The 22,047-nt window shown below is 39.9% G+C and overlaps 1 protein-coding gene across 3 annotated transcripts in view; it reads right to left on the reverse strand.

Moving 5' to 3' along the window:
- Positions 1–62: 62 nt before the first annotated feature.
- The window catches only part of kibra (WW and C2 domain containing protein kibra), a 42,683-nt gene continuing 20,698 nt past the window's right edge, over positions 63–22,047 (reverse strand). For all 3 annotated transcript variants that reach the window (XM_033330809.2, XM_033330807.2, XM_033330805.2), the window contains 9 exons: positions 8,231–8,339; positions 7,605–7,764; positions 5,920–7,446; positions 5,553–5,639; positions 4,897–5,086; positions 3,936–4,397; positions 3,591–3,806; positions 3,003–3,481; positions 63–2,761 (listed from right to left, as the gene is read on the reverse strand). In XM_033330809.2, the coding sequence (XP_033186700.2) occupies positions 2,296–2,761; positions 3,003–3,481; positions 3,591–3,806; positions 3,936–4,397; positions 4,897–5,086; positions 5,553–5,639; positions 5,920–7,446; positions 7,605–7,764; positions 8,231–8,339 (3,696 nt within the window). In that variant the 3' untranslated portion in view covers positions 63–2,295. The remainder of the gene's footprint in view (positions 2,762–3,002; positions 3,482–3,590; positions 3,807–3,935; positions 4,398–4,896; positions 5,087–5,552; positions 5,640–5,919; positions 7,447–7,604; positions 7,765–8,230; positions 8,340–22,047) is intronic.

The following is a 22,047-nucleotide window of genomic DNA, read 5'->3' on the forward strand; positions in this document are numbered from 1 at the left end:
CAGGAGTTAAAAGAAGTATATTAATCACTAAAAGTCTGAGAAACAAAATTTACGATACAAAATAATATGGCAAGAATATATATACTGTATTTTTTTCCTTTTAATCGTTATCATATGAATCACTACCATTTAAATCATTATTATTACTTACAAGTCATATTGTGGTTGTTTCTCGGAGGATGTACGTGTTTATGTATGTGTATATTTCATTACGAGCTTATTATTATCGTTATTACTATTCTTATCGATATCAGTACCATGATTCATATTTCATGTTCTATTATACTCATTGCCGCCACTTTACATTGCCATTATCATTGATACCGTTATTAACAGCATTATCGTTGTTTTTTATTTTGCTACCGTCCATCGTAAACGCATTTAGTTACTATCGTCGCCCCATCGTTTAACATTTGTCATCGACATCATTGTCATACTTGATTTCAACACCGTAAGACATTACGTCACCTAGTCGAATGATTGGTTTACAATACGTTAATGCAACACGTTAATTAAATACATACATACGTAATAGGTCCTGCACTTTGAAAACGTAATTCTATTACAGAACAGACTACTTCCGTTTCTTCCTCTGTGTTGTCAATGAAGTAATAAAAGCTGTTGTACAAGTTGTGCACGTATTTTACTATAAAAATATGCATTCTCGGACCATACAAATTTATCGCATAAATTTCTCTGTCTTATACGCACTATAGATACAAACATACATGTATACGCGTAACATATGTTGCAACATATAGACCCACACGCATGCACTCGTAAATACATGGATATATGTATATAATTTGTATCTATATATATTTATATTTTATAGACGCGTAAACAGGATTGTCGATGCGTATATACAAAGTTATTTACATGATTGTTGTTTCAAAGACATTTACTAACCTCCACAAGAAAATTCAATTTCTACCAGGTTCCTCGATATACTCGCAAAAATGGTACAGAAATATTAAAGTCAAATTCAAGTAATCGCTGCATTCGTACTATCGATACACCTAATTATTTTTTCAATCGATAAAATGTTAATGACTCTGTATTTGGATATATTAAAGAATTAACGCAAATACATACGTGTACATGCAGATGCTTGGATCGATATCATGTACAGTGTCATATAATGAGGTCATAAGTTAAAGCATCAAGTAGACATACATTAAAATTACGCGGTATTAACAACCTCCGTCGTTTTTTATTTCATAATAATCACTGTATTGGTAAAAATAAAGCTACAGTTGTAAAGGAAGTATTAATTCTAAGTTGACATCTTACATTTTCGGCAAAGCTCAAGCGCCTTATCTCTCCCCTTAGATCTTCTTCTTTCTTCTTCGAAATTTTGCTTCGACATTTGAAGACCATGTATTTTCGACTATGACTAATTTTATGACCTCGCTATATCTCTTTCGTCAATAAAGGGATCAACAATTTCACGACGTTAACATATTTTTCAACACGCTTTGAGCCGAGTGAGAATAATCTAATTGAAACGGAACATAGCTGAACTCAACTCGTCGCTAAAAACACAATAAAAAGACACTTACTTATTACATCATTCGATGTAGCCGGAAGGAAGAGTATCCGAAATTATAATTGCGAACACGTTACGAAATGGCAGTAATGGAATCGAGGCAGAGTTCAGCCAACCAGGGCGACAGCTTTTTCCTCTTTCCCTTTACTTTCTTTTTCTTCGTTTATTACATTTTCAATATTGCAGTCCAGCTGCTCGGTGGGGCCATGTATGCTCTAAAGAGGGAATATGCAAGGGGAAATGAGCAAAGCGATATAACGTAAAATAATGAACCGGGATACAAGAGAGGAACCCGATGGAATCGATTGAAATTAAATAATTCTCGCATAAAATCTCATTTAAATAATTTACGATTCTCGTATGTACAAAGCGCTTGTTTCGCGCATTTTTTTCTATCGTTTCAAAAGTCTTTCTAGAATGACTCTCTCAAGGCATCGCGTTGTCGATAATCGATAATTAAAAAAAGAAAACAATAACAAATATCAGCAACATCGTTCAATTTGTTGTACTAGTTATAGTCACTATATGTATGCCGTTCAAGTGTTTTTCGATAAACGTTCTTCATCTAGTTTTTCTTTACTCATCGTGCATGGCACCTGGAATTCGAAAAAATTAAAGAAACAACAACATTCTCTTGTTCTTTTTTTCAATCCTCCGTTTCCGTTTTGAAAGTCACCAGACTGGTACGCATTAATTATCCAACGATTCGAACGATTTGTCTATTGGCAAAAATATGGGTGTAAACGTTACACCTCGACACCGAGAACTCTGTCGACGACGTATTCGTACCTCCTTGGCTCTTCGCTATCGTTTTCTTCGGTTGATTTTAGGCTCTCACTACCTTGACCATTTTCTTGACAATGCACGTTCGCCTCGGTAGATCGACCTTTCGCGTTCACAGATTTATTTGTACTGTTGGCCGGAACGTCCTCGATCACGTTCGTGACCGTAGTCGTGTTATTGGTCGCGGCACCGTCAGTCTTCACCGCGGACGCATTCCCGCTAGGAACACTATTTGACCGCATGGTCAAATTTGAAACACCTTGAGCACCAAGCTTAGTAACCATGTATTCAGTGGCAATTGGTTCCGAGGCGTGTCTCCTGTGCTGAATAAGTGATGGTGATGGTGACGATGGATTCTCACACAACGAATCTTCGGGTGGAAGTACAGGAACATTGAGATTAACGCGTGTGAAGAAAGCCATCTTTTCTCTAAAATGCAAAATTAAAGTTACGTTAAAAATGTTATAAGTTAACATTTCCAGTGAATGTAACTATTTATTGCATATTTTTATCGAATATCATTTTATGGTATAAGTTAATGTTTTGAAAAATTGGTCAAAAAGTAGATGAATAATTTTAATTTAGACGCTAGAAATTCCGCATAATTTTTTTTTCTAACAATTTAAAATAGAAATTTCAGATATTATATATTAAACAGTAATGTACATACTTGAACGAAATAATATCAGGTTTTCCTTTCCCAGCTTTTGTTTTCCGTAGTTTGTAGATTTCTTTCGAAGTTTTCTTCAACATCTTCTCTACTCTTTTATCCTCGGCACTTTTGCCGTTCTTTCCACTTTCGGCTTGTGCCATCAGGTTCTGGAACTTGTGGTCCTCTAACAACCATGCCGCAAAGTCTGTGTCTCCCTTTTCTCGCGCTTGTTCTAACCTTTGCTTTAATTCTCGCAATCTACTCAACTCGTCCTGGAGATTGTTCAGTCTGGCATGCTGTGCTTGAAGATCCAATTCAAGATCCAGCGAGGTTCTAGCGGTAGGTGGTAAATTGGTAGACTTTTTTGAGGCAGTTTTACAACTGAGAGCGGACAAAGGTCTTCGCCATCGAAGAGACCGTCTTTCTACCGAATTTCGTTGAAATGGTCCGCCTCTGCGATAAAGCGGCATGCTACTATCGCTATCGCTTCGATTGAGCTGTAATATGAAACATCGATTGCAATAAATAATCAAATTAAATTTTAGACTACTTGACCAAATTTCTAAAAATTATAGATAATGTTCTAAAAAAGAAAGCAATGCTCACCCGACAAATATAGTGATTTTTGCTGACTGCAGCACTGGGTGAAAACGTTTGACTTCTTTTGATTACGATCGAATTTTTATCATCGTGCATAACACTAGAAACGACACCGGCTGCCGAAAGTTTCCTCTGTTTTCCTTGTTCTGGGATGAAGACGCACTCGGTATTAGTTTCTTTGTCCTGGGTTTGTCTTGCTTCTTCGTTTAATTCCTCGTCCTCCTATAATTATTTATAATAAAACTTTACAAATTTAGAAAACAATTTACAACAAATGCTTTGAGAATATTTAATGGCAACTATCCATAGAAAATTATATACCAGAAGGTAGTACCTTAAAGTATTATTTACCTCATGTTCTAACACATCCTCCAGAACATTATCTTCCATCGTAAATTCTACAATGATTCCTTCCTCGTCACTGTCCTCACTTCCGCTTTCACTTCCATCGTTCTCATCCTCTTCTTCAGGACTTCCCAAGCAATTGGCTAGCTCCTCCAGCCTTAACGAGATTGCCGTTTGCAGTTCATCGCATCCCTGATTTCTCGTCAGAGTCGACGTTTGAGAACTGATAATCGTGCTCTCGTCACTGCTTTCTTCTTTCGTATTCTGTCCAGCACGATATACCGATAAGTCTGATTCTTGTTTGTCGTGTCTGGCCTGCCTCGCTACGCTGATGGAAATGCTGTTGCTATTGCTGGTGCTAGTGCTCGGGCTGTCGGATGGTTGCATGAAGCGAAAGGAAAGTATGTTGTACCATTTCACGCTTGGCGATTCTGGACTAAAGTCTGCAAGGGACACTTGGGCGGATCCCTGCAATGAAAAGGTTAAAAAGTTAATCAGTTGGAAAAATACAGTGACTAGAAATAAGAATATAATTGGTATATTCTAAATCTCTTAATTATAATAATTTAATATTGTTGATCTCCAAAGGCAAGAGAATGCCTATATTGCAATAAACACAAACGTCATTAAATTAATATTTTGCTATCAAAAGTAAGTATAATTTACAGTACTTCTTATTGTATCTTGTTTAGTAGAAATAAACAAAATAAAGATATTAGCATATTTAAGATAAATGAACCTGAAGTTCGTAAAAAGCATATCACGTTACAAAAAAATGTATACGCGATCATATCTTGTTTATTATGGCTGCATTCAACGTCATTATAAAAGCCATTGAATTGTCAATAAATTGGTAACTGATGAGAATCTTATCGTGCGTTAGACAAGCATTCGACGATTTCAATACTTTATTGCCATCTTGATATTCAAAGGAAAGAAACAAGAAAGAGCCGGAAGACACACGTACCAAGCACTCCTCAGACTCGTTACCCGTACACCAAACGTTGACTTGCAATGTCTTCGTGTACAGTTTGTTGAGTGGTACTGCAATCGGGAATGTTTCGCCGAAGGTTGGTTTGCGCAGATCCACAACAGGTTTCGTACAACACATGTGATTAACGGGAGGTTGCATCGGAAGCAATGCAGCCTTTATGTATCTAAAGCGCAAACAGGGAAAAAACAACTGTTACTATTCAACATTTTTAATCGTCGTCCTAACAGGCTCGTCAACGTGACTCTAAATATCGCATATATCTATGTCTCGTTGAAAACGTTTCTTGTTTGTAAAATGTCGCTACATTTACATAAAGATACTTTACGATCAAAAAATTACATTCTTATATTATATTCTTATTCGGATTAAAAGAAATATCATAACGATTAAAAAGAGAAAGGAAGGATCCAAGAACACTTCCAACTTTCGAATAAAAAAAATAGTTAAAATAAGTTATGCCAGTTCTTTCCATTATCATAATATTTTTTACTGTTTTTAAAAAATTTACCGAATAAATTATCTTAACATTAAATATGTAACAAAATTATTTCTTCTGACAGTCACGTGCATTATAATTGAATTGAAATAATCGAATAATAGGAAAATTATACGATTAGATAAATACTCACACTTGCGCGTTGTTAGGTATGAAAAGTGCAGCCAAATTTCTGGCACGTTCGATTCCAACATGGAGCAAACCGTCACTTACAGAATATCTAAACAAATAAATTGTTTAGTTAAGCACTTACGTTATTGTTTCTACAAGATAGGAACCATATGAGATATAAACTAATTTCGACTAGACTCCTTTAAAGGAGAAAACTCCTACAGTCTGTTACATAAATCACTGTCACTGTAAGTTATCACTTCACTCACGGATGACGAATGAGATCACAGAAACACGAACCGAACATTTCCCAATTCTTCGCCTACATATCTCATATGGCTCTTCGATTTCCAATCTATGAAACAGAATTATATAAACATAAAACCAACCTAAGCTTAATTTGCACCTGTGCCGTCTCCAGGCTCATCTCGCCAAGCGCCAACGAATTGACATCGCCAATCGCTCCGGGCAGTTTCCTTCGATTAGAAGCCTCGAATACTCCCGAATCACCCGCGACACTTTCGTCGGAAACAGCTGCCGAGACGGACCTGGTGTTCGTACCAGAACTGCTAGCTCTCGAACGAATACCAGTAGGAGGAGGTGTCTCACTTATAGGCGAAAGAGGCGGTGGTTCCTGCGGAGACAGTTGATGCTGCATAACGCATACAGGCCTGCCAAGGCCGCTTCCTTGGGACATATTTCCAGATTGCAATTCGACGGGTGGATGTGGGCCACCGACCAACTTAAGACGATCCTGAGGTGCAACACAGGATTGTTCGTGGGACGACGTTTGCTGTTGAGTAAGCCTAAGCTCCGCCAAACGGTCCTCCAGCTGATTTCCATCTAAGTGAGCATTCGACGAGGTTGTAGGTCTCTGATGTTGCCGTCTCTGCATCTCTACGTGTTCATACGCAGGTGGTGGGCCCATCGGGGCATTCTCATAAAGCGGCGAGACCGGTGGACTGACGCTGGAGAGACTCGATCTTGGCGACAAACTTGGCTGCGATCGACCAGGAGAAGGCGTACTGACGAGATTATTCTGCTCCGATCCTCTGAGCAATCTTTCTACGCGTCTATGTAGATCAACCATGTCGACTGGTCGCTCCTGTTGAGAGCTGACAGGACCCAGACACTGAGGACCGCCGTAAATATCAGTGAAGCTCAATCCAGAGCTAAGCGAACCCTTGCTACTGGTCGTGCTAAGGCTTCCAAGACTGGAACTGCTGCTCACCGAGAGCGTGCTCGCACTGAGAGTCTTCAATTGACCCTCGAGCATCGCCATCGAGCGTAAAGCGTCCCTCAACTGTTGCAACAGCAGTTGCTTCTCTTCGTGCAGTCGCACGCGATCCGTAATCGTCTTGTTCGACAATTCAAGCGCGTTGTTTAGATCCTGCTCGAGGCGACGGATCTCACTCTGGATCTTCTTCATATCTTGTTGCGTTCTCGTACGCGGAGTGATACTCCTTAACTCTCGAAGCAACTGTTCTTTCTCTTGGAACAGCAACAACTTGTCCTTATCGCTTTCTGTCTGACCAGGAGTTACTTTTTCCTCGAGGTCCGCCAATTGTTGTTGTATATGCTGTATCCTTTTCCTTGCTTCGTCGTACTGCAACCTCATCCGTGCCATCTCGGCCAGGCGGGTACCGATCGGGACCAATTCGCCGGAGAGATCAGTCTGAGACGCTGTACTAAGCTTCTCCTGAGGTAAGCTAAGAGTGCTGGCCTCGGGACTACCTTCGCAGAGCTGTAGTCTCGTCAATTCGTCCTTCAATTGAGCCAGAGACTGCATCAACTCGGCTTTCTCCTTTTCGCCCGAACTCAGCGATTTCTGAATGTTTCGAAGCTCCGTCATGATTGCCTGGGCCTCGGTGATGTTGTAACAACCGCCATGATGTCCGCTCAATTTCTGTTCGACGCTATATCAAAAATAACAGGAAACATTGAAACTCGTGTCTTCGGTAGATTATTCGTTCTGTTACGATAAAACTATAAATGATATTTATGTAAATCCGTACTTCTACGAGTTCCACTGGATGTCTGATGTAAATCTTGAAAGAAGACAGTAACGACATACCTTGCAAGAGTGTCCACTCCTCGTTGTGTACAGTTCATTTCAGCGCGGATCTGTTCGAGCTCTCGTTTCAGCCGGGAAACTCGACTCCTCGCGAGCGCGACATCGGATTTCAAAAGATCCGGATCGTACTTGGTACTCAATGAACTTGAACTGGAGCACACTGTAGACGAGATAGATGATCAATCATTACCTTTTCGTTCGATGTATTCTTTATTAACCCTATATGTGGAAAATAACAATGAACTCTGAATCAAAAGGTATAAAAAATATTGTTGCGTTTATTTGACTTTGTATTCTACAAACAATTGAAGACGACATTGGCAAATTTTTTGGAAAATAAGAAATATCCCTTGAATCACTGTGGTATCAAAATTTTGCTGTATTCTAGTTGGACGAACGATATAATTGTAAAGGAATAACACGATAATAACAACTATATAGATAAAAATACTTTTATTGTAAAATAAATTTATTTGAGGGTGTTGTGTAGCACAGATAACGAAACGAACGATTAGCGCGTCATAAGTTCCAAGTAAATCATTACTTTCCACGCTAAACTATACTTTGAGGAGTACTCTGAATGTCAAAAATTTGTTGAAAATATATAAATATTAATATGTACTCACAACTTGTACGCGAAGCACCGAGCGTCGTTAAAGCGTTGTTGAGGTGATTGTACTCATCCTGGGCCAGACATAACCTCTGTTGCTTCACATCGTAGATCTCCTTTTTCGCCTGTAACACAGTTGCAAACGACATTGTTAAAATTACGATCCATCGTTCTTCCGAAATAATAAAGAAAAAAATTCCTATCATAAACTTATAAAAGTCACGACATTCAAACATCCAACCGCATCCACACTGAAGTAATCGTTCGATCGTTCGATCATTTCGACTTTCGATCATTGAGTTTATCTTAAACATACAGTCGATTTTAATAATAGAAGCAAACAATCGAATAATCGATGCAGACTCTCGGGTAAATTAAATTGCAAATGCGCATATAGCACTTAGGCAACAACACTTAACAGAAAGAATTCTGCGGTTAAAAGTAACGTTGGAAATAGCACGTCGTTTCAGGTTTTTAGCTCGATCACGCATCGAAATCCGATAGAAGCCACGCAACTGCCTGCGGCAGCATTCTTTCGATTTTCAAACAAGGAAATACCATTACACATGATTTACGTAGTGCTAAGAATGTCGGACGATCCTGCAGTTCGGATTGTTCCGCAGGTTCAACGTCGTAAAACAGAAGGAAATAAAAGAACGTAGTCGATCGGTAGCGAGAGAAACATTCGGAATTCACGGCAACGTTTCTCGTTCCGTTTCTCTCTCGTGTCGCGTTTCTATGGAATTTCGCACTTTTGCTATTCTCGAAAAGAGTTCTCGAAGCGAGCTCCGGTACTTCCAATTACCGTTCGTTTTCGAGGCCTCTCTCTTTCTCTCTCTCTTTTCCTCTTAGTCGACGTGTAAATGCGAAAGAAAGAAACAGTGAATGATTCGAAATTTCTATTCGATGTTATCAGCGGATCGTATCTTGATATTAGAGACACGTGAGATCGGAGAGACAGAGAGATATTTGAACGAAATATGAGACATTAGATAGCAGAGGTATGGAAAGAAAAACACTGATCGGTGACAAAGTCGTTGACGATGATACGCCGGACGTGGAATTTCACTTCGACGGATTCCAAGAGATCAGAGTAACGCACGAGATACGCGAAAATCCTGCAAGAGTCCTTACGTATTCACAGTAATAGTATGCGGTGGCGTCGGTGTCATCGCGTCTGTAGCACTGCTCCCAATAGAACCTCTGTATCTGCTCGTCGTTCTCGTAGTCGTTGTGGTAGCACATTCTCATTCGATATTGGGACACGACGTTCTCGTAAATTTGCTCCTGTTGATAAGGCTGTTTGCAGGAACGTTGCTGCTCGGAATATTGCTGGCGTTGGTGTTGTTGCAGTCGCTGTTGATGCGCCTGCTGATGGTAATTGTTTACGTAGGTGCGGTACTGGTGCGCCGGTACGAGTACGCAGAGTGTGTACTGACGGTCCATGCCGGGTACACAGTAGACTAGGCACGGTTCCTCTTCTTCTTCTTCTTCTTCTTCTTCGTCTTCTTCGTCGTCGTGGTCGTCGTGAACGTCGTGATCGTTGCCGTCTCTTTCTTTCCTCTCCGATATACTCTTCTTCCTTTCCTTCTTCTCCGCCTTTTTCTTCCTCGTCGTTTTCCTCTTCGCCCTCGCCTTCCTCTTCTTCTTCTTCTTCTTCTCCTTCTCGTTCTCCTTCTTCTTCTTCTATCCCGTCGGATGTCTATCTCCTCTTCTCTTCACCTCATCTTCGCGAAGGCCTCCTCGAGACTGGCCGGTTTACGGGGCCCGAAATTCCGATCCCCACCTCTGTGGGTCTCAATTTTTAAGGGATCCCACCTTTTTTCCTCCTTTTTGCCTTCTCTTCCTTCGCTTCTTGCACCACCCGGTCGATTCTCTCCTTCCCTTCTCGTTTCCATCCTGCTTTTACCTACCACCCTTCTCCCTACCATCCTATCCAACATCCTTCCTTTTTACTCTTTTATTTCTCTCCTCCTCCTTCTCTTCTTCCGTTTAATCCTTCGATCTCTGCCTCTTTCTCACTCGAGCACACATACACGCGCGGAGCCTACCTCTCTCAATCTCCGTATAGGCGTTCCTCCTCTCCTCACTTTCCGTCTGCTCCTTCCATAGTCTTTTCATTTATCTCGCTTCAACCACGGTGGCCTCAAGCGGCTCTTTCTTAGCCGGTGTAAAAAGGCGGGCCTCAGGATGAGGCCCGGCAGGACCGTCGCAATCGAGCCCTTGCGCCCCCCACTCCCAATCTACTTTTCCTATCCTCCCTCTATTTCTTTCTCCTTTTCGCTACCCAACAATTTCTACCTTCTTCGTTCTCCGCATCCCCCACTTTGCCTCTTCCTTTCAGATACCATGCATTTCATGCGGTATTCGTTCCTGGTGAATCTAATTGATACTAGAACGTACACACACGTGCTGCGTTCGCTCACGCACCATGAATATTTACGATATCGCGTGTCGAAATTTTGCTCCTTCCCTAGGCCTTCTCATCTTCAATGATCCTCCATCTCTTCCTTTCGAAAGTTCCATCAAACTAAAAATTCTTTCGTCGATAGAAATTCTCTTGACCTATATTTCCTCGTCAAATATTTCCCATACTTCCATTTTCCAAAATATCCATTACAGAGGAGAAAAACACCGATCGACGTTCAACGAAGAAGAACCGTTAATTTCGTTTCCGCGCACGTACACGACTAGTATACTCGACGGAATAGTTTCGTCGAATAGCCGAACGACGAAGCGTCGACGAGGTCGCGTCTCGAATTTCACCGTAGTATTCGTCATCGACCCCCGGAGGACGTACATTTTTTTCAGCGATGCGGAATGTCGTGGTGGTATGCAGGGGCCTGATATGCAGGGCGCCGCGGGGCGAGCGCACGATCCTGTCGCTGGCGGAGCCCAGCCTGTAAGGGACGACAGCAGGGATGGAGTAGGGGCCCGAGAACCGGGAGAGGAGGGGAAGGAAGGCCTGACGAGGTCACAGTACGACCCTGCTGAACGTGGTCCCATCTCGGACTCTCTGGTCGGTAGTAGAACCGACCTTGAGTCGCGCATTATGCCTCGTCCTTGTTGGAATTTCTGGGGCCACTACTGGCCCATCAGCCGTGTCTCTGATCATCTAAGAACAGGCCCGGTGGACCTTGGTGTATGTCCCCTCTCCGTCAGAAGGCCCGTTCCGTACCAGTAGTGATGGGACCAATTCTCCTGCCTTTGCACATCTTAACGATTTATTTCATTACCGTCGCTGATCGATAATCCATGCCTATTATACTTTCATAACGTTAATTCAATTTTACATTCGTCCAAATTACGCACATTTTACGAATTCCAGGTAATTATTCCAAGCTTTTTTGCAAACTATTTTTCTTCTTTCTCGTGTAGTTTCCACTAAAATGGTAACTTACGTATTTGTACAAAAGCAAGCATTTTTACAAAAAAAAAAGCCTCCGCGAGAGAACGGAATGGACTATCTTCCCGTAAAGTAATTAGAAAGCTCGCGTTTCAGGACATATTTTTCTATTCTATATTCGTGGGACCAATTTGCACGAACATATCGTCTCCATAAAACATGGTCATTCTGCATTACGAAAATTTCACAATTTTTCATGAAAGTAGCGACACGCGAGTGGCGAGCAAGGGAAAAATCAAAAGGACGAGTTGTTCGGGAATTACAAGCACCGGATCGATCCCATCGCTACGCATCGGAGAATTTCGCCCCACCAGGCAAGCTTTGCCTCCGTACACCACCTCACCACCCCAAAACCGCCGAAGGATTCACAGGGCTCGGGCCCCGCGCGCATATTTCTCGGTCCACACTATTATTGTCGGAGGCTCCGCAGATGCTATCGAGTACGAGCCGGTTCGCTCGCCTCGCGGAAAGAGCCTCTTATTTTTCCCCTCCTCCACCTCCACCTCCTCCTCCTCCATCGCTCGTTCTCCACCTCCACGAGGCGCAGCTCTTCTTACCTCGATGCTCGCATCTCCCTTACGTATCTATCATTCCTTTTTCTCCCTCGAAAGATCTCTCGAGTCGCTTCCTCTTCGTCCTCCCGGCATAGCACATCCCGAAATCTCTTCCGCTTTAGCTGACTTTTTACGCCACGCTCCGCTGGACATGTCCGTCGCGACGCGACGCGGGAATCTTCTTTCGTTCCGAACGAATTCCGGTTAGAGACGTTCCATAAGTCAATTGGAATGTCTCTCACTCTGACATGTGTTACGTTATTCGGATATTATGGGTCGGAGAGATACATTATTCTCCGTTAACGTCGTCTTATGAGCGGAGGTCACCTCCTGTTCATTTACATAGAACTGTTGTAAGATGCTATGTGGACTTTCTGGATTTGCGAACAGAGCTCTTTTCAATGCTTTCTGTGGCACTTTCTTCTTTGATACGTCGAATACGTTTTGCTATTACGGAAAATCCATGAAAAATATTTTTAATTAGTCGATGCCACGGTAGTAGGATTAAGTATGGAAAAGGGTCTTGAAACTCGGTCTCTTATCATTTCGAAGATCTACCATTTAGAAAAAAATTTGCATTGCCAGAAAATAGTAGCACGAACAATCTGTATATGCAAGTATAAATATTGATGTTTCTAAATATAAATATTCAACAAAAAGATCAGATTTATAATGTCATTTAAAAACGCCGCTGTAGAACATGTTGGATTACTTTTACAGGACCAGGCAGGTGGTCTATATGTTACACAATGTGTTATGCATCTTTAAAATAGTTCGAAAGTACAACGTGACCTTGTACGCGATTTGTCATACGTCAATTTTAGCGATGGAGAAAAAATGCCAGACGAGTGTGACAGGAAACCGAATAAACACTTTCTCCATCGAGACCTGACTCTAGGCCGCAAATCACGCACGTGTACCAACAGAAGGGAGCGAAGAACGAAGCAGCAAGCACGAAGCACGCAGCACTCGTGTATCATTAAGGAATTCCTCTTCGAGAAATATTGGTAAGGAATGCCAGCGCTGCAAAAGGAGCGATATCTTCGGCCAAAAGGGTCAGCCTTCGTATTAGAGGTCCTGTATATGCATTTTAATGGAAGATCCACCACCTACAATAATAATTCCTGCGAAACCGTTTGCACGTACTCGTGAGTTCTACGTCGGTACTCGAGTACATATACGCGCGTTTATAGATGCTGTAAAAGCCAGAAAAGAATCTACGTTTTTAGTACACGAGGAAGGGACGCAAAAATTATGAGAGAAGGGAGAAAATAAAGACAGTCCATAAACGACGAACAGCAGTAACGCATACTTGCATGCGAATCGACAAATTGTTGTCAGTACTGTTGCTTTGCAACGGGTATATATATATATATATATCAATTTTGAATTTATTCTTCGTCATAAAAATTCATTCACGAATTTAAATAATAAACTTTGCTCTACGACGTTGCAAGATCCTAAGCAAATTCACCGTGAGATATAAATACAATGCCCGTTGTTAATAATAGCGGAACATCCTTATTACCAAAAATATCGCTGCACTTCAGCCGTAAGGAAACAAAGCAGATTACAAAAGTCACGAACAAGCATCTAACCTAACCTAATCCAAGCTAACCTCAACTCCTTCGTATATACGCTCATTGTCAGGGTATTCAGAAGGTTATTACGGACACGCGTGGTTATTGTTATTGTCACCGGCGGTACTGGTATTCGTTGGTATTACATACTGGGATCGCTAGGTTGTTCTGTTGCTGCGTGGCCGGGACAGAGGTAGTGTGCGACGGAGGCTGCAAATAACGATGACGGGGAGATGTTTGTGTGTGTGGTAGTGGTGAGATGGCGGAGGAGGAAGAGCGATTGGAATGCAGCCGAGTGAGGAATTCCGGCCCCTCCCGCATATTTATCTGAACGCTGCACGCCGATCCGCGGGGCCCCGCTCCGAGCGAAGGGCCCCCTTTTATAGTGCGCCAACTACTCTCCGCCGCTCATACCATCGGAGGAGGAACGAAGAAAGAGGGATAGATAGCAGAGAGCCGCGCGGAGCCAGTGTCGGGCCACTATGCGTACGGATCTGTTCAGGAATGCCCGCGGTGTTTTGTAATTGGACGCATTCGTGGCATTTTCTTCTGAATACGCAACCGCGGCAAATTTCGAAAGCAACGTCTTCCGGCGAATGTTAAGGGCACGGATGCAGAACCGTTTCCTTCGGGAATTTTCGAGATGATTTATGAGGAAATTACGGGGGTAGAGAGAATCATGATTCGATGTACTTTTAAACATTGCCGTCGGAATGGAATGATGTAGAGGGGAATGGTGAGCCGCATTCCATGGAAGGAAATGGAATTTGTGACAACTTCTCTCTCTCTCTCTCTGTCTCTTTCTGAAAAAACCGCATTTTCATAACGTTTAGTAAATTTCATTCTGTCTTCCTTTTAATTCTTGTTGCCTTGATAATAATAAGTTAATGCTTGTGAAATGTTACTCGAAAATTGATAAAAAAGAAATAGTCTTTTGGGGGGCTGATTGGCTGGAAATACTTAAAATTAAAATATTTATGAAATTGTGCTCTTCGAGTTTAACTGGATTCCTCAAATATTTCTTGAACAAATACAATTACGTATTTGTAATAACAAGTAATGATCTGTCTCTAAAAACAGACAATTTACGAATTAACGATTACGAAGAAAATATTGACATAATTTAAATGGTTAGTCGACGTACTCGCGTTAAATCGTGATTCTTAATCTCTTCGTCGCACGAATCGACAAAAGAAGGCAGAGAATCGATAATTTAATTCATACTTAGACGTGGTAGCGAACAGAGAGGGAAAAGAATCAGCAGTAAGCAGACTGACGATGGAGAAAAGCATTTCTTCGGCCGGACAGCTGTTGCCGAACAAAGGCTGAAGGATACAAAAGAGGAATTTCTTGGGGCGCACGTGGCTCCCGAGAGAAAGAGAGAAGAAGGGAAGGAAGAAAAGAAAAAGGAGGATCCACGGCTAATGCAAGAGGCCGACTATACACACGTGACCCGCTACACCCTTTCGGGCATTCCTCTCCTTCCGTCAATTTCCTCTTTTCTTACTTTCAATGCGTCATCTTTCATTCCTCCTTCCCTGTGACTATTTCGTCTCCCTCTTATCAATCTCGTAAATGGAATTATAATCGAGCATATATTTAGATTGACTATGAGTTATAAAGCTAAGAGTTGTTTTCACATTAATGGCTAATAAAACAATCCTACTTACTTTCGTATAAGAATTGTTGAACTCTGTTCGTTATACAATCATCATGGATATGATACAAATACACATACACACACACACACATGATTCCATTATAATAAATGAAGATATTATTGAAGTTGTTTTAAGTAATGATTTCGTAACAAAATCCACGTTTATATCATTCTTTGTGCACTCTATTACAGAAATCGTTGTTGATATCGAGATTGTTCGAAACATCAAACGGAAGAAATACTTTCAAATTCCATCGAAGAATCTTTTTTGGAATGTGTGAATTATGCGCGGGATTAACTTGTATACCAGCTCATATAGGACCAGCACTGTACGTGCAGTACGCAATCTCACCAATAGAAGTCGCCACAATCTGCAACTTCACACGTGCTCAAAGTCATATTTTTGATATACGACTAAATCGTACATCACCATCGCTATATATGTATACATATATATATCAAATATTCAATCAGTTATCTCTAATTTAAAAATTAATACAAAACCTTGTGAAATTACGTAATCGTAAGACAATCTGAATACTTTTTAGAAATATTAAATTTTTATCATATAAGTTCCTTGAGAAATCTTCCTCTTCTTTTATTTCATGCTTTTAGGCCTTACAATATTTACGTATAACTTACTTCGAAACCATTTTTCATTTGTACATAGTATGCATGTGTGTACATATATACATATAAGAACTTTGATCTTTGAATCATCGCTTTCTTTTTTTTTACTCTTTGATAATTATTCTCAATGAATTAAAACGACAAGTGTTAACAATGCATTCTCGGAGTATTAAAAAGAAACGGTTGAAACTCAACGAGTTCATAAATATGTATACGTTGTTTGAATGAATGTACACGTACGTGTGCAAGTAATCTATAAATTAAAATATTGTATCGTAACGCTATAATTCCGTCTTCCATAATTTCATCTTTTAATAATAATAGGCAAAAATTAAAAATTAAAAATTACAGATAAATTCCTTTCCTTATCTCCAGTTTTAATTCATAGAACGATTAACACTCGAACAGACAATCAATTATTATGATTTAATCGTGAGATTTTCCGCGATTAAACGAAGTGGCTCGTCGAGGAGACCTATACAGAATCAAATCGTACGTACTGCCGTGCCATGTAAAACATATTTGTGTGTTTGTTTCGATGTCACGATAACGAAATGATTGATACCGTCACAATAATTCCGGTTTGCGTTGTATTGTAGAGCCCCGCCAAATTAGACACCACAAGAATCCCACTATGCTTTAGTGACATCAACATGTATGTATTTAAGGCAATAAAAAAAATTAAAAACATTTAAGGAATCTATATGGAATATCCTCTAATCTAATGTACTTGATGGATTCGATAAAGATAAAAGTTATATAAATAGATCATTTAAATCTCAAAACACGAGGGGAAGATTTAATTTAATACGCGTGAAATTTTCTCAAGGTCATTCTCCTAACATTTTCCAAATCATTGTATATTGTATAATTATAAATAGAGAGATATGTTATTTATAATTTGTATTATATAAGTATTACATTATGTATATCGTTTGCGACGACTATTAATTCAATAGTGTCGATAAGTTTATAAATAATAATTTAATAAGTACACACGCATAAATCACAGAGAAGCGTATAGGGGGACGGGCACGTTTGTACAACGGCACCTGGCACCGTTACCTTATCAGTAAGATATAAGAATTCTCCGTAGAGAAAGTTTGGATATATTTTGTGTTTGCTATTTATCGTCTCGATACACCAAACGGTGAACGTATATTTAGATGTTACAAGCATACAGATACTTCACATTCAAAAGCCCTCGTGTTCGAGCGAAGAAACAACAGAGATAATTATGTTGACTGTATAAAGATTTTTTCCCCGTCGAGACAATTTTTCTAGATTAAACTGTCATTCAAATTACCGCAAAACTCGAAACTGTCTACAACGATGGAGCAAAGCAAAATTTTTTGCTTGGAATTTGCACGATGTGAAAATAGATAACTTGTTGAAGTATGTAATAAAACAAGAAATGCGATAAATAACGATAACTTGACATCTTTCGATTCCTTGAGCACATAAAAAAATAAACAACGAATTACTCTTAAGAATTATCTCCTAACAGGATACTTCTCGGAAAGAATCACAGAACTAAGAAGAATATCACAGCTCTTTGATTCGACCGTTGAACACATTCTTCTAAACACCTAAACTGTCTTAAATACGCGGAATATCGTTCTAAATTCTACATTAAGAAAACTTTAAACGAAAACCTCGATAATAATGAACAAATTTCTAAAGTTTTCCCCTTCCTGAAAGACGACATTAATTTTCACGATATTTCTAACCTTTTCGTCATTGATCTTTATCACAAAACCTGCGTGACTGGAGTATTTTCAAATCTTATTGCCGCTAAAACCGTCCGCCGACGATCATAACCTGCATACACGTCAGTCGCGTCACCGAGGCCTAAAAATCTAATTATAAAATAGAAAAAAGCCCCCACTGCCGGTGGAATCGGCGTGATCGCGAACAAGCTGCTCGCTCTCTCTCTCTCTCTCTCTCTCTTTCTCTCTCTCTCGAGATAAGTTTCCTCGGGGAGCCGTTTTCCAACAGTTGCAGAAGGAATGCGCACCAGGTGAAGCCAGCATGACGATCGGCCGCGTAAAGGTGCGTTCACATCGAGCGCGTGTTCGGGTCGCGTCTTGGTTTGCGACGCGACGATGCGCCTGGCGCGATGGAACGAGCCTGCGCATACGAACGTCCCACCGCCAGGGAAGAAGGGAAGGGAGTGGGAGGCAAGAGAGCGGGTAGGCTGCGGTGGCGAACGAGCGATGCTGATATGAATGGAATGCGATGCCATTATCGTGGTGTACATACCGATAACTCGATGCCCCGTTCAGCGAACGAAGGTGTCTGCGCGGACCGAGCAAAAGCTCTTAACTTTCCAGCAATCCTATCTCTTCGCGCGAAACGCATACGGAGGATGCTCTTTCTCTCTGGCGTTTTCGTATCAAAAGGAAAGCCCGCGAAATTTAAGTTTGAGAATTGGGCGATCAGAATAGAGTATTCTCTGATGTAAAAATAAGAAACGTACGTTTCTACAAACGATTTTTCTTTAATAACAGTAAGATAAAAGTTTCGCTGAATCTGTGAGTTGAATGTTGTACAGTTCGTACGTAAGACTATGAACAAGTAATTGATCAGTTTCTTGATATTTCCCCCCCTCCCCCAAGTAAAGGAAAAGAAAGAATTTTAATTGTATAACGTATACCAGAAATATTTTCGGCATAAATGCAAAAACGTAAGTAATAAAATCTTGACAGTGTTAACCCATTGAAACGTTATCGCGATCTTTTGACACTCATTGAAGAGAATTGTTATCAATTATGTTGTGCAACACGAAACTAACTATTGATCACCGCTAGCAGTCGTTCAGTAAAACGATGCCGTGTATCGATTAGACCTATGTTACTATCTCTATGCCATTTTTTACAGACAATGAAAACGTTCTATTTCTTTGTCATAGTTATCTTTCTTCCCGCAACCAGGTTAATCAATAAAATAACACTAATCTATTCTCGAAATACATAAGTTAAAAAACACTTAATTCCCATTAATTATTTCTACATTATCTTATAATAGAATGAATGTGTGAAAATTCCAAAGAAACCTCTATGACTGATAATTTTCCATAACCTTAACGGTTCTATTAAAAGAAATCATGTTCATTCGCGATATTTTTACACGGTAATATTTAATTTGTTATCATTTTTAATCGCTTTTATGCGTCAACATCTTTGATACTGATATAATTCCTATCTAACCTATTATAGCCTGATATAGTTTAATCATACGCATATCTTTCTAGCAACTTAACAATAGTGTGATGTAATTGGAAAACGCTAAACAAATTAAGAAGAAAATGAGCATTAAATATTAAACTTCGAACAATGAAATATACGAAAATATTAAACAAATATTCTAATAAATCATACGTATATAAAATGAATAAGCTATATGAAATAACGTTTGTATCTCCTACTACGAAGTAAATTGTTTTCAGTAACTATACAAGTAAAAGATGCGAAATTTTCTAGAAGTGTTAAAACAAAAAAGAAAGCGGAGAGTGGAGAAAGAAGGAAAAAAGAATACGCTGTGCACATTTGAGAAGGGCTACGGTACATTCACATTTTTGTGTCGCCCTTCCAAGAAGAGCACCGTGGAGAAGAAGTTAGAAATCCTGACGAACGTATTCGGTATGCATATCGCTTTACGGAGAGCTCTCCCTTTCGGAGAAATCGGCATCTGATGCTCGTGCATTCCCTTTGGATGAATGTCGAGCGTTATATTGAGATTTCAGGGAAATCGACGTATCAGCCAATTAAACTTGACCAGATAAAAAAGAACGAGCTCGTGGGTCAGCCCGTTACACGATCGTTACAACGATTCGTATCGTCGTCGATTTTCTGCCATCGTTCAAGAGAAAATGTAATTTTCGTCGCGACAATTCCCAGGTGACGCCTCACCTGAATATTTATAACTCTCGTCGCTTTTGTGATTCATTCGACGCGATAAGAAACGATCTTGAAGATCGCGGAAAGTCCTTGCAACGTTCATACACTTAAACGAATTAAAAAAATTCGATCCCAGAAAGGGATAACATCGACACACTCGATTAACCATTTAGATAATACTTCGAGATAAGAAGATTATAATAATAGCCGATCGAAATGTGACACGTATTACCAGAACGCCAATTAAAAATACGTCTATATCTATATAGGTAGAGGAATGTTGCTAAATAAATGATTTTCAACTATTTTTCAATCGGAGAAAGCTATGATAGATAATCATATCCTTGTAGAATTGCGACGATTTTTTTTTCGCGAACTCGACGACAAACAGTAGCCAGATCTGAATCTGGGGTACGTCATTTAGCTGTTGGTTATCAGGCAATGATAAGTCTTTGATAATCAGCCTTCATGCATTCCTGCGTTGATAAGAGACGATCGTTTCGTGATTCAAGCCGGTTCGTATGGTCCAAGGCACGTACGCATCCTCGGAAGAAAAAGCGAGTTAAGTGGAATGAAAATTGCAGAAAATTTTTGACGATTGCCACGCGTGATCGATAATTCACATTTTTTTATAGAATGGTAAAAGATAGATCATCGCGGAAAAGACAGTTGAATATCTTCCATTATCAAAATGATTTTACTAAAATACAGAGTCAAAAGTCATGAATTTATTGATGATTTAAAGCTGTTGTGTGTATATTTTTTTCGAAAGAGTCGTGGATTTTTTACTTTGCTATTGGGTAATTTCTACGGTTGCAAAGATAATTATTTGATTTTTTCTTAAAGTCTTTTATATGTATATAACATTTCCATGCTTTAAAATGTTGAAATATCTCACAACATATTATTCTTAAAAGTCATCCCGAAACGTTCCGGATTTACTTTTGCCATAGCTTGACATACAAGTATTATCAAGGACGAAGAGACAACTTTGTTATATTTCCTCTTATTTTTTTTAAACATTTAATGCGACAAATGTTCCTACTTGTGTCATAGATGGAAGAATCGTTGAGCAACAAAAAAAATTCGCGACACAAGTGTTAAAATGATTGATTTCTTACTTGACAAAGACTTATATAGTGTGAATATTCAGAGAACTCGATGATGTGGCAGATAACTAAGATTTAAATACTTTGAACGACAAGAATACAAGATCTCTCTTTTTAATATTCTGTGCAGCACTAATAGTTACTTGTTTAATGAATCTATTTGAAACGTAAATTACCAGCTGTGTAACAGTAACCATGATTCTCTTCGTTTCACATGTGCTATATACTGAATTTTCAAACTACTCCCTTATAGGATGCGGAATATGCGAACTTAAAAAAATAAAAAATAGTAGTATAGCCTTCCTGTATTATCTTTTACCTCCTGAAACGTGATTATTCAACCTCGAATACGATTATCGACATACAGCAAACGACGGAGGCGGCCGAGAAGGTAGATGGAGGAGGGGGGAAAAAAAGGATGAGGTAAAGGGAGAAACATCAAAAAGAAAGAAAAAGAGAAGCGTGAAATTCCGGCGGGCGTCTAAAAATAGTCGGTTACAAAAAGGAATAATAACGCGGGTACGTATATATCTGGTCGCCGGGTAAAAGCGTCGGCCTATTTATGTATCGCTCGGTAGAGATGGAATCTCGATCTCTTCGCGTGGTCGTTAACATTGTTTGCCCCTGGAAGAGAGCCTAAGGAATGTGAAAAGCTGCGTCGGCAAATGGCGAGCAACAACGCCGTAAGGCCGGTCGCGCTCCTTACCGCGCTCTCTATTTTCTTCTACGGTATTTCCGAGCTGAACCCTTCCCAGCGTGTCCGCGTCCACGTCCGCGTATGAGAATTTCACGCAAAATCTTCTGTTCGTTCTCCTTTAACGAAACCGTAACCGAGCAACAAAATAACGAACGAAAAGAACGAGATTAAAAAATATACGTATATTTATATTCATAACGCATCTACTTAGATACCTATGTATGTAGATAAATATGTATTACAATACAAAGCGTCGCGGTAAAAGAAATAAAGGAATTATACCTTTCGTATAAATCTA

The sequence above is a fragment of the Bombus vancouverensis genome, chromosome 12 (assembly GCF_051014615.1).
Source record: "Bombus vancouverensis nearcticus chromosome 12, iyBomVanc1_principal, whole genome shotgun sequence".
Lineage (NCBI taxonomy): Eukaryota > Metazoa > Arthropoda > Insecta > Hymenoptera > Apidae > Bombus > Bombus vancouverensis.